Source organism: Hibiscus syriacus, unplaced genomic scaffold (assembly GCF_006381635.1).
Source record: "Hibiscus syriacus cultivar Baekdansim isolate YM2019G1 unplaced genomic scaffold, ASM638163v2 tig00110503_pilon, whole genome shotgun sequence".
NCBI lineage: Eukaryota > Viridiplantae > Streptophyta > Magnoliopsida > Malvales > Malvaceae > Hibiscus > Hibiscus syriacus.
In genome coordinates this window covers 7,290,087-7,302,448 of record NW_024062764.1, presented here as the reverse complement: position 1 = coordinate 7,302,448, position 12,362 = coordinate 7,290,087, and the positions used below count along the sequence as shown (strand labels likewise).

Below are 12,362 nucleotides of genomic sequence, written 5' to 3'. Positions count from 1 at the left end.
TCAAACTTTTTTAATTTATTTCGAATTAATTCGATCGAATGTTTAGCTCTAATTTTGATGTGGAGATCAATTGAATGCTCTATTTCATTTTAGGATAATGTAAAAAAGTTGCTACTAGGGTTTGCATAAGTTAAGAAAACTCTAACAGGACAAAAAAAATGCACATAAGATGAGACAAATCGAAAACTATTTGAGTTTGACTTGGTCAAAGCTCAGTCAAGACTAGAATCGAATGGAGTCGATTTAAGTTCAAACTTGATTTGAGTTATTAACGAGCCAAAACAAGCTACTTGATACCTGATTCTAAAACTTCGCAAACAAGTCGAAAAATTAATATATTAACTTTTTTATTTTTAAAATTAAATTATTAATAATATTAACATTTATATGTTTCTCTTACAATATAAGATTTTTCATATACTTAAGGTTTAAGTACGAGCTCGAGTTTGAGTTTCAATCGAATTAAGTCTGAGAATATTTTGAGTTTAATTTTTTTCAAACTCAAGTCAAGTTTCAATTTTTGATTTCGAGTTCGAATCGAAATGATAATTTTAAGTCCGTGAGCTTTCGACTCGAGTCGAGCTCAACTTGAACTTTTCAAATCGAGCTCATCAATACTCGAACTCGACTCGACTCGTTTACAACCCTAGAAAGGTCATATATATTAGGGTAAACTATATCATTGATCATCTAACTATTGTCCCTTTTCATTTTGACCAATATTTTTGAAATTTAGTCAATTATGTCATCTAGTTATTTAAATGCATTCAATCAAGTAACTTGTAGTCAACATTTAAAGAAAGTCACTTGCCGTCAACATTTGAAAAAAGTGCTGACGTAATAGTTTAAAAAATTAATCTAATCACACATTTAGTCCTTATTACTTATTTATTCTATCAAATTGGTGGCAATTTTATTATTAATATTTTAATTAAATAATATTTCTGTCAATCAAATGATGGCCTATCTCACCACATATTCAACGGAAAAATGAAACAAATCAAAACTAGAGCCGGGGAGAATTAGACCCAGGACAAGACACAATTCTTACAATGCCTCAACCAGAAGGTCGAATCCATATTTGTTACTTGAATTTAAAATGTTTTATGCATAATGTTTTATATTATTATAGAAAAAATGAAAATAAAAAATTATTGATGGATTTGAACATGAAATTTTAACTTGAAACAGATGCACTTTAACTACCAAGATAATTAAATATTTTAAAAAACACTTACACTCTTATTTATATATTTAATATCAATTAAAAATAAAATCAAGTTTAGAATTTTTATTCTTTAAATTAAATTATTTTACTTCCATTATTCATAATTATTTTTTAATCATTATATATTAATTATATCTTAAAAATTAAAATTTTATTTAACTAATCTAAAATAACGAACACAATTTAAATCGCAAAACAAATTTATAATTCAAATATTAAATTTTTATATTTAAAAATATTTTAAAAATTATTTCACATTTTATTTAAATTTATAATTATTTAAAAATAATTATAAAAATATATAAAAATGATTTAATTTAAAAATATATAAATTTTAAATTCATTTACTTAATATATACATGTCATTAAAAGATATTATATAAAAGTTGTTATAAACTGTTTTTCAAATATGTAATTTTCCCTGGTGATTAAGGTGCAACAATTCTAAGTTGGAGGTCAAAGTTCAAATCCTATCGATACAGTTTTATTTTATATTTTATGCCATAATCCAATACATAATATATAAATCATTTCGAAGTTAACAAATATGGAGTTTTCCTAGTGGTTGAGGTGTTGCTAGAATTACATTTTGTATTTATTTTTATTTTTCCCTTTGTCAATTTCAAACACAGGTGGTGGTGACATAATACATGTCACCACCTAATTGGTAGAAATATTATTTAATTAAAATATCAAAAATAATTTTAAAAGTTCTCTAATCATGCCGTGACACGTGTCACGAAATGTCACCACTGACACGTGTCATCACATGATTGGAGGATTAAATATATTAAATTAATTTAAAATTATGAGCAATTTGATCGAATGTGTAAGTAATAAGGATTAAATGTGTAATTAGATTAATTTTATTAACCGACACGTCAGTACTTCCGTTAAATGTTAATGGTAAGTGGCTTGACTAAATTTATTTAAATAGTTGGATGACCAGATTGATAAGATTTTAAAAATGATTATCAAAATAAAAAGAGTCAATAGTTAGCTGGTCGATGTTATAGTTTACCCTATATTTATTATATAAGCCCTAAATGGGGTAATTGGTGGAAAAACTCTAAAGCAATCTAAGGTTTGCAGATCGAGCAACCAACTTTTTATATAAGCTATATTTCGTAACTCATTCATTTTTAATCCCCAATTTTATTAGGATTAGCTAATAAACATTTAAACCTTCAAAAGGATCGATAAACCACCCTACACTCCTCTAAATTTCTAATTTTACCCCTAATTTATTAACATTGCTCAATTTAATCCCTAAATTTCAAATTTGAGTAAATTAAACATTTGATAATAATTAGATGAAAGTAACAATCCAGATTTTGAGACGTGGCAAGTAAGCAAACAAAACAAGTTGAAGGAAGCTCACTTACCTACTTGTGGTGTAGCGGACGAGCAATAATGCGTTGATAAAAAAAGGGTTAACAACTCATTTAGTATCTAAACTTTCAAAAATTTTCAAAATCATACCTAACTTTTAGGTTTCATTTCATTTTAGTCCGAGGTTCAACCAAGGGTACTCTATTCTCGATTTCATACTAAATATTAGGTTTAAGAGTTCCAGTAAGATCATAGGAGCAGAAAGATTATATTTCATTCACACTTTGCCAATGAAATAAACAATGAACATACATTTCATACACATTCGTATTATTTACTTTCTTTTATAAGAAAATTCAAGCAACAATAAGTGAAAACCAAAGAAAAAAATTGAAACGAAAGCAAATTAGCAGATTGGAAGAGGGGCACCGTTCCATTTCTTGAGACATTCCAGCATTGGATCAATGATCTTCCCTTGGCATATAGCAGTGAACACCTTGTCAAACTCCTCCCCAGGTGACTTGACATTCTCTCCGGTTAGCAGCCCGGTTCCGAGCTCCTCCCTCACGTATTCGTACAACGGATACGATCTGCAATCCTTGATCCGGTTAGGAATTGTTGCATTTCCATTCTCAACTGACACCCTTGCACTTTCAACCTCCTTTGGCAAAACAGCCTTTAATTCTTCTTCGAAAGCTGCAATCTTTTGGAAGATTGAAGTACTTGTATTCTTCTCATTCTCACCGTTTGCCAATGCATGCTCAACAAGAACTTGCCTCAGCTTTTGCATCAATGGATAGGTAGCACTGCAAGGGTCATCGACATAGGTGAAAACATATTCACGTTCCACAGCTTTGAGTAATTCCTTTTCGCAGAACCTTGACGGATGAAGTTCACCATTGGGACCGGTAGTGAGCGTTTTCTTAGCTATCTGGCTCACGGTGTTCTTCACCGTGTTCCTCAAATTCTCTTCTAAATGCCTCAAATCAATAGATTGGCAAAGTGCCACCAAGAATGTAGATGACATTAGCTTCAAGATATCGACAGCTTCGGCGGTTTTCCTTGATGAGATTAATCCCAAGGAGTTCACATCTTGATTGTGCTGCTCTGCACTTTGAACATGGTTGGTGACTGGATTAGCTAAGTATTGGAGCTCAGAACAATAGGACGCCATTGCAATTTCAGCACCTTTGAAACCATAATCCAGACTAGGGTTCCTACCACCAGAGAGGTTTGATGGCAGACCATTATTGTAGAAATCATTAACGAGTTCAGAGAGTTGGGCGAACATAAGTTTTCCGATAGCTGCAATAGCCAAACGAGCATTGTCCATTGAGACACCAATTGGGGTACCCTGGAAGTTGCCACCATGTAATGCCTTGTTCCTTGAGACATCGATCAAAGGGTTATCATTGACGGAGTTAATCTCTCTTTCGATTGATTTGGTTGCAAATCTGATCACTTCAATCTGTGGACCGAGCCACTGTGGAGAGGTCCTCAGAGCATATCGATCTTGTTTCGGTTTCTGCAAAGGGTCCATTTCATGCAGCTTCTTAGCCGCTTTAACATAAGAGCTTCCCTCAAGTATGTGTTCCATTATAGCAGCGGCCTCTATTTGTCCTGGATGGTGCTTCAATTTATGTGTGAGGTGGTCGGTGAACTCTGGTTTACCATTCATGACTTCAGCAAAAATTGCAGATAAAATTTCTGAAAGAACAGCCAATATGTTTGCTTCAAACAGAACCATGGAAGCCAAGCCTGAACCAACTGCAGTGCCATTGACTAGAGCAAGGCCTTCTTTAGGCTGCAACACAAAGAACCCGGAATCGATGCTGGCTAGACGAAAGGCTTCCTGGGCATCGAGGGGTTCCCCATTGGGTCCAACAGCTTTGGAATTAGGCCTGCCAGTGAGCAATCCAGCTATGTAGGAAAGAGGGACAAGATCACCAGATGCAGTAATGGTGCCTCGAAGCGGCAAACACGGGGTGATGTTGTGGTTGAGAAGCTTGGTGATTGCCTCCAGAATTTCGAACCTGATCCCAGAGTATCCCTGGAGTAGGGTGTTGATCCTGACTAGCATGGCTGCTCGAGTTGCTGAGTGAGGAAGTGTATGGCATGACTCGGTTGCATTGCCAAATATCCCAGCATTTAAGAACCTGAACCAACAAAACACATTCAATTTACACATGTAAATAAATAATGTTAATTTATTCTTTTTCTGATGGAAATATAATATTTACATGCATGAATAAAGAGTTACCTAATGAGCTCTTTTTGAAGGGCGGCTCCTTGATTAGTTCTTCGATGAGAAGTAGCGCCAAAGCCAGTAGTAACACCATAGCTGTCAGTGCCTTTGTTCATGCCATCAAGCACCCAATCAGCACTGGCCTTAACACCAGCCCTCGCATCCTCCGAAAGCTCAACCTTGACGCCCAAGTCACGTGTAGCAATGGCTGCAACTTGAGAAATCGTCAAGGTCTCACCACCGAGCTTCACCAACGGCTTCCTATACTCAGAGACCATACGTTTCACTTCATCCAAATGGCTCCCCTTGAGTGACTCGGCTGCAACACCCCAGTTCAAAGGGTCCACAGAACCACCCTTGGTCGTACTAGTAGTGCAAAGACTCTCCAAAGAGCTGCTTCGTTGATCCTTCTGAGCGATGGTCTCCATGTTAAAAGGCGAGGTCTTTTGGTTTTGGATATAATTATAAGTTGAGAGAGAGGAAATGGAAGGGAGATTCAGTTTGTTTGGGTTTGGTTTCCTTCCTGGAGAGAGAAAAGGAAAAGGGCGGTTTAAATAAGATCGAAGGGAATGAACAGTGAATGGTAGGTGAGCAACGGGGTTTGTTGAGATTGAAGAGAAGCCATTGATCAAGAAATGATCCAAGGGTGGATGGTTGAGAGAGAAAGGTCAAAACTTTGACCGGTGAAAGTGGCGGTGGCGCAAGTGGTTGTGGTGGTTGGTGCGAAATGAGGACGAAACGTAGAAGAGTGCATGATTACGAGCTTTTTTCTCTCCCACCAAATCATTTCAACAACCCTGCATAGTATCACTACTTTTTCTTTTTCTTTTTACCAAATTCTGACGTCTTTAGTCTGCAAAATGATGCATTTTTTTTTATAAAAACGAATTTTAAACGTTTTTCAATTAAAAGGAAAAACTATTTTTATATGCTCAATGATAACATCTAACAATTTGCTATTAAAATTCTAAAATGACTTTAGTCATAATCATGTAAACTTAAACTAGTTCAAACATTAAACCCATGTACAAGATTTCAACTATTCACAGTGAAAAATCAATTTGTTTAATCTTTATCCCCCTAGTCATTTGCAATGTTTTCTTGTTTTTCTTATATGGTTAACAAATTAATAGAGAAACTGTCTTCAGCAAAAAAATGAACAGAAATGAGCTCAAAGCTCTGCTTTTTTAGCCTATGGCACACTTCATTTATTCAATTTTGTCCGCTGAGGATCCAAATTTCACCCACAAACTTCACTATGATCCAAACTAGTTCAAAGCATAATAATGCAAAATGTAAGCTACATAATTCTGCAGATTAAGCCAAGAGAGATGACAGTCCAAGTTTAGCAACTAAAAATGACATTTTCTGTAAGATCAATTTCCCACCTTTCTTCGAACCCCATTTTCCTTCATTCTTTCTGCTTCAATTACAACATATCCAAGAAGCTTTTTATCCTAATGTATATATCACATACACTGCAGCGATGGCTTTTTAATACACACGACAGAGAGGAGGGAAGTAGGGAGTTGGTTATTGACAGTTCTGTGAGAAAGTGAGCTGCCTTTGAAAATCAAACGGCTTGACAACTGTGAAACCATGGAGGGAAAGTTACATTGGAGCTGATGTTGGAACATTGCGTGATCCAGATCCCTCGATTGTGCCGGATGGTTTGTTGGATAATCGGCGCTTGTAGCGTTTAAGGACAGATGTCAAGTTCTCTTTTCCCTTTGGGAAAGCTACATCACCGGCAGCAGTACCCGCTCGACCCTTCCGGCATGATATAGCAGTCTCGACATCCTTAATTATATCCAAGAGCATGGCAGCATTTGTACACATACCGTTTCCAGGTTTTGCAGCTGGAGGCAACATTCCATTTGAAACAGGAGGGCTAAACCTCTGCTGATATTCCTGTGGGATTTGAAGGCATAAGCACGGCGGCATTGGGTTTCGAGGCTTTTTTTTTTTAAAACGCAAGGTCTATCACACCCTGTTAACGAGGAGTAATCGGCATTATTTTCATCAAAATAAGGAGAAACCAGCAAAAAATATCAGTCTTCAGCTCAAACAAACAAAATCCAAAAATAAGCTTTCAGCAGGCATAGGCCCGGCCCACCTCTGAAACCACACTTGCAAGCATTTTTGCAACTACATAATATACATACAAACCAAAAGGAAATAGATTAACAACACAGGAAAATATTTTTATAATGCCATTCAATGAAAGGAGTTGCCGCTAATTGAAGAAAAGAATGGTGAAAGAATTCAGAAAAACCAAACCAAATCTATTAAGTCTTTGCAAAGTTTGAGTAATCTTGTCCAACAAGTGCAAAACACGGCAAACTAATGAAACTAATCGACACAATACCGAGGACAACACCCACTCCATAATACTCAACTGCTAGAGGAACAACGATCACAATCAACAACTTATGCAATAGATAGGAAACAAATAGAAAAAATGTACCTGGAGCCGATTAAGCACGAAAGTATATTTTCCCCACAATTCTGGTCGGCTTTCCATCAGTGAAAGATCAAGAATACGGTGAATGCACCATACTCCAAAGCTTATTATCAAGTCCGCCTTCCATATACAGCCCTCCCCGCAATGAGGTACTGATGAAATTGAAAAGTTGGCAAATTTTGCCTCGTCATTCTTTGATGTGGAACCATACCTATTTTCAGAAGGTAAGTGTTGAGGTTCATGCGCCTGAACAACATGGTTCATCTCTCTAGCTTCAGCGTCATAAAGAAAACTCTCCCTTGCTGCTACACGATCAATTAAGTCCTCATCAGCTCCATCATTTTGCCTAAATAACCAGTCAGACCCATCTAGTTTCAACAGCCTGACTATACAGTGGCGGAAAGATAGAAGAAGTTTGGACTCTAAATCCACACCAGAAGCAGTATCCAGAGTTACTGAGTTAAACCCACTTCCAAATGCTTCATTCCCAGCAGTGCATCTTTTTTCAGCTACACCAAACTGCTCAAAAGGCTGTCTAGTCCAAAGGGATCCAGTGCCAGAACCTGAGCTCAACTGTAAAGGCAAAGCATCTCTGTGACCAGTTAAATGAGAAGGCTCATCAAGGAAAAATGGCCTCGATCCAGCATTCAAATACATAGGTGTTCCATATTTTTTCTGACCGATGGATGGCCCATATCCAATGGAACTGTCCCACTTACCACTCCTCTCAGACACCCGATGAGGAACAGAAAGCCCAGATATGTCCGGTAAGCTATGATACTTCTTTGTATTAACTGATATACCAGAATTATCATTTATCCCAAAGAAGCTAGAGTCATGATGATAAGTCCTTTCAGATTTTAATGCACTACCTCTAGAAACTGTAACATTCTCAAATCCCGGAGGCTGAGCAGGAGCTACCCCATTCTGGGATTTTTGTCTCGGTGCAAAAGCCAAGGGGCCTCTATAATTTGTAGGACCCATGGCAGGAAGTTCTGATGCAGGTAATTCCATCTGATCATTCACGCAATTGGTGCTTCTATCCTTACCAATTCGATTAAGGTAAGATGCAATCTGATATCCATGCACTGTAGCTGGTTGATAATCCCGTGCAGCAGCAGATGACGCAGCACGCAAACTGGAATACCTCCATTCATTAGAATCAACATTACACAAACTAGAGTACCTCCTTTCATCAGAATCAACATTACGCAAACTAGAGTACCTCCTTTCACCAGAATCAACATTACGCAAACTGGAATACCTCCTTTCACCAGAATCAACATTATGGTTAGAATTTTGATCACAAGCATCTAACAGTTGTGTGTGGTTTGACCATAATGATGAAGATCCTCCTGAATATACATATGATAAATCAATACTATTTTGCATCTTCAGTTGCTTCAGAAAGTCATACAGACTTGAACAATTGAGCGCATCAGATCCTCTTCCGCTGACCAAAGGGAGACACCCACCATACTCATTCCATTCAGTATCCACTTTTAATGGTTTTGAATCAACAGCTAATAACACATCTAGTTTCTTCACCTTGGCTTCTTGAGTAGGTTGCCCTTGAAAATCATACAATTGGCCCCAAAATTCATCAAGAATGGCAACTAATTGACGCCTTGCAGCACGGCCTAATCCTGCTAATCTGGATAGACTTCCAGTTCCATTCCCACCATCATCACTTTTCCCGCTGAGGCTCCTGAATGAAGGAGGGCCATCTGGTGTCAAAGAGGAAATGCTTCCAGACGGTGGTTTGGACAACTCTTCAGGCTCGCAAGAATATCCATCGTCATCTTTTTCAATCTGCAGATCTCCCTTAATACTCACTGTTTTCTCCAGAGGCTTCATTGATTCGATCTTCAGAGTCTTCGTGTCTGGTACCTCGTCCGCCACCTCATCAACTCGAGTGGAAGCCGACTCAGTTACGGATGCTGGTTCCTCAGAGTTATCACTTCAGTGGCTAGGATACACACCATTAGAACTCTCATTAACAGTTGTCAAACGTATGTCCTGTTCAGACTCCATGATCGTTTCAGGCAAATCCAGATTATAATGTCGAAAAGATAAATCTGAAAAACTTTCAATGGACTTTTCTGGTGCTGCTGATCTTTCAGGCATATGGGCAGGTCCCTCTCCACGATATTGAGTTTCACTTAACTCATTCTCCTCTCTCTCTATAGCCATCTCAGAAACAGTTCTGTTCAAATCCCATTTCAACGTCTGAGTTTTACATTTGGAACTGGCAGATTTAAGAGGAGTAGCTGCTAACCAAAGCATCAAAGAAAATGACGCACAAGCAGTAGCCAGAAGAACAACAAAAGAAGTAGGCATGCTAATCCCGGCATTATATCTCAAATTACCAGCCCAGTCACTACTCCCGAATATCATTTCTACCACAAAAATTATCTTTAAACCTAGCATTCCCATGAATGTTATCAGTGAAAGGAACTCCACAATTGGAGAAATCTTATAGACACCCATAATGGGTCTCGATGAGGCAACTCGAAACAAGGGGATCACTGAAGACGGCAACAAAAGGGCTACCATAACCTGAGCAAAGATAAATATCTGGTATACCCCCTCAGGTCCAGAAGTCCACACACAATAAAGAGCTGGAACCATTGCTACAATTCTGATTGTTGCGCATTGAAGCCAACCCGGTATTTCAAGCCCAAGGAAATCGTGCAAGACAACTTGCCCACCAAGATTCCAGGTTGATGCAGTGAGTTGATTAGATAAGAACATAACCAGCAAAAAGACTAGGGGCAGTATACCATTCCTAAATAACTGTTTGATTCATTTCAAGAGGAATTTATTAGTATCCACACATAAATTGAATTGTCGAGAAATATTTGCACATGACTCTTAAAAGCCATCATAAACAATAGTTTATCAGAAAAAGTAAAGGAATAAAAACCTGTTCCATTAGTGACATTGCATCATAAAACGTAACCAAGGCAAGGCCTGCACTGTAGAATACATTTGCAGCTGAATTCATCAGCACAAAATTTACTAGATAAATTCCACCAAAACCGCACAAGATGGAAAAAAGATGGTTGTGGCATAAGGTCCTCTTAGAAATATTCTGTGGTCCCAGATGCTCCTGTGGACATGAGAACAAATTTTGAGAAAGTTGAGAAAGAATAACATCAAAGAACCATAAAACAGAACTAAATGATATTGCACGCATAAAATAGATTAGGTGCACCATTTGTCTGTCCCATAGTTTGAAAATGGTATGAGCTCCAAAATTAAAGCACGAGGCAATAAATATCAGGCTACCCTATATTTCAGAACGATGTCGTAACAATAAAAATTCCACTCGAACAGGAAAATCTATATGAAATTAACTCAATTTGGGGTGAATGTACAAGGACATCATCCAAGTGAAAAGATTCTGAGTAGCGTTCTAAATCCAAGTATTGTCAAAGAAAATGTCAAATTCTCAATCCATGGTAATTGACATATAAGACCCGTACACAAGAATCATATGCATACATATATACACAGTCCTACCAAATATACCTTAACAATAAATTCAAGAGAATAAGGGATTCTTCAGTCCAAGGTAATTGAAATATAAGACCCGTACACAAGAATCAAATGCATACACATATACACAGTCCAACCAAATATACCTGAACAATAGAAGAATGTAGATAAAAATTATGAGGCATTATGCTAGCTCCAAGAAGACTCATCATGGCAAATGCACTCTCCCCGCTCAACTTTGTTGGTATCCCAGTCATGGAAATAGAAATTTCGGGTTGATTGAGGAGCACTTCAAAAACATAAGAAAGCAATATGAAACCCACTGCATAGATGCATAGGAAACTTGCCCTGCGGTGATCCTAAATATTGAAAATTGTTTAGGCTGTTATTATGTTGCAAGAAAGAGATTGTGCAATAACAAAACAAAGCAGTTTAGCATACTAAGAAGGTGGCAAACACTGGGAATAGAAGAGCATCAAGAGCAGCTAGAAAAACACCAGTAGACAGATCCATTCCAAAGAGAATATTAATCCCATGTGCTACACCCAATACCTGGGAAAATATAGACATTTGATGTTAGAATGAAACAAATATCACCATATATTCTGCGAATAAAAAATTACATCTGCCTAAGTTGCATCATAATTTGGAAAAGGAAGCTACCATGGTAAGGTCCAACACAACCACAGAAAGCTCTGCTTGAACTCCTAAGAATATACGAGTCGACTTGTTGTACTCGTAGCTGCAAATCTATCATCACCAAAAATTAAGGAATAAATAAGTATGATGAAAAGAGAAAGAGCAATATCCACAAATACAAAAACACCTCTGCAAATACGATACCTGATATAATCACTTACTTAAAGATTAATAAGCATGAATTTGGAAAAATAAGTAAACAACTTACATTTGGAAGTTCAACTAAATCATTTTGTTACATTTTACATACTTCTGTAAGTATATGGGGAAAGACAAAAAAGGTTGTCCAAGAAACTGTCCTATAAATAGAAATACAGAATAATTCCTAATGTTTTGTGGTACCTGAGCAAGATCTCGTCCAGTCACTACACCAATTCGAGCTGAAAGGTATTGACACAAAATGGCAGCACAATTAAAAAGAAGCATGGGGACTACCAGATCAAAACCAAACCGTGCACCTCCTTCAACAGTTGCAACCCACTTTCCAGGGTCAACATATCCTACTGATATTAGAAGAACAGGTAAAACAGCAGGAAGCATCCGATGTAGGACACCTTGTTGGTGGTTATCATCCCCTCTCTCAGCTTCCATGTTGTTAACTATAAATTCAGATAATATGCAAGTTACAGTGCAGTGAAGCTTCTAAATAACCTCTTCAGAATCATTTGGACCATTTGGAAGGCTAGAAATTTTATTGTCTTTAAAGGGGGAAAGCTTGATCAGTTAGAGTTATTTTTCTTATCACGAGTTAGGCTGGCTTCTTGGTTTCTAGCTAAGCACAAGGACGTTTCTATTCATAAGGATTCCTTGATTATGGATCCTTCATTAGCAGATTCCTACTCGCCCTACAGCTCTATGAAGTCTTCCTCATTCCCTTGGGGACCTCCCCCTTC

General features: G+C 37.3%; 1 protein-coding gene and 1 pseudogene across 1 annotated transcript; both read right to left on the bottom strand.

Annotated features, from left to right (window-relative positions):
- Positions 1 to 2,851: 2,851 nt before the first annotated feature.
- Positions 2,852 to 5,315, bottom strand: LOC120129609 (phenylalanine ammonia-lyase-like). The gene is made up of 2 exons (XM_039147077.1): positions 4,821 to 5,315; positions 2,852 to 4,716 (listed from the first exon to the last, which is right to left on the bottom strand). Exons 1-2 carry the CDS (start codon positions 5,231 to 5,233, stop codon positions 2,967 to 2,969), a joined length of 2,163 nt encoding a protein of 720 aa, XP_039003008.1. The 5' UTR covers positions 5,234 to 5,315; the 3' UTR covers positions 2,852 to 2,966.
- Positions 5,316 to 6,399: 1,084 nt separating this feature from the next.
- Positions 6,400 to 12,138, bottom strand: LOC120129608 (annotated as a pseudogene).
- Positions 12,139 to 12,362: the final 224 nt, after the last annotated feature.

Coding starts and splice junctions, on each gene's coding strand:
- LOC120129609 (XM_039147077.1), bottom strand. CDS start 5,233: ATGGAGACCATCGCTCAGAAGGATCAACGAAGCAGCTCTTTGGAGAGT. Junction 4,717..4,820: donor CTTCAAAAAGAGCTCATTAG/GTAACTCTTTAT, acceptor TTGTTGGTTCAG/GTTCTTAAATGCTGGGATAT.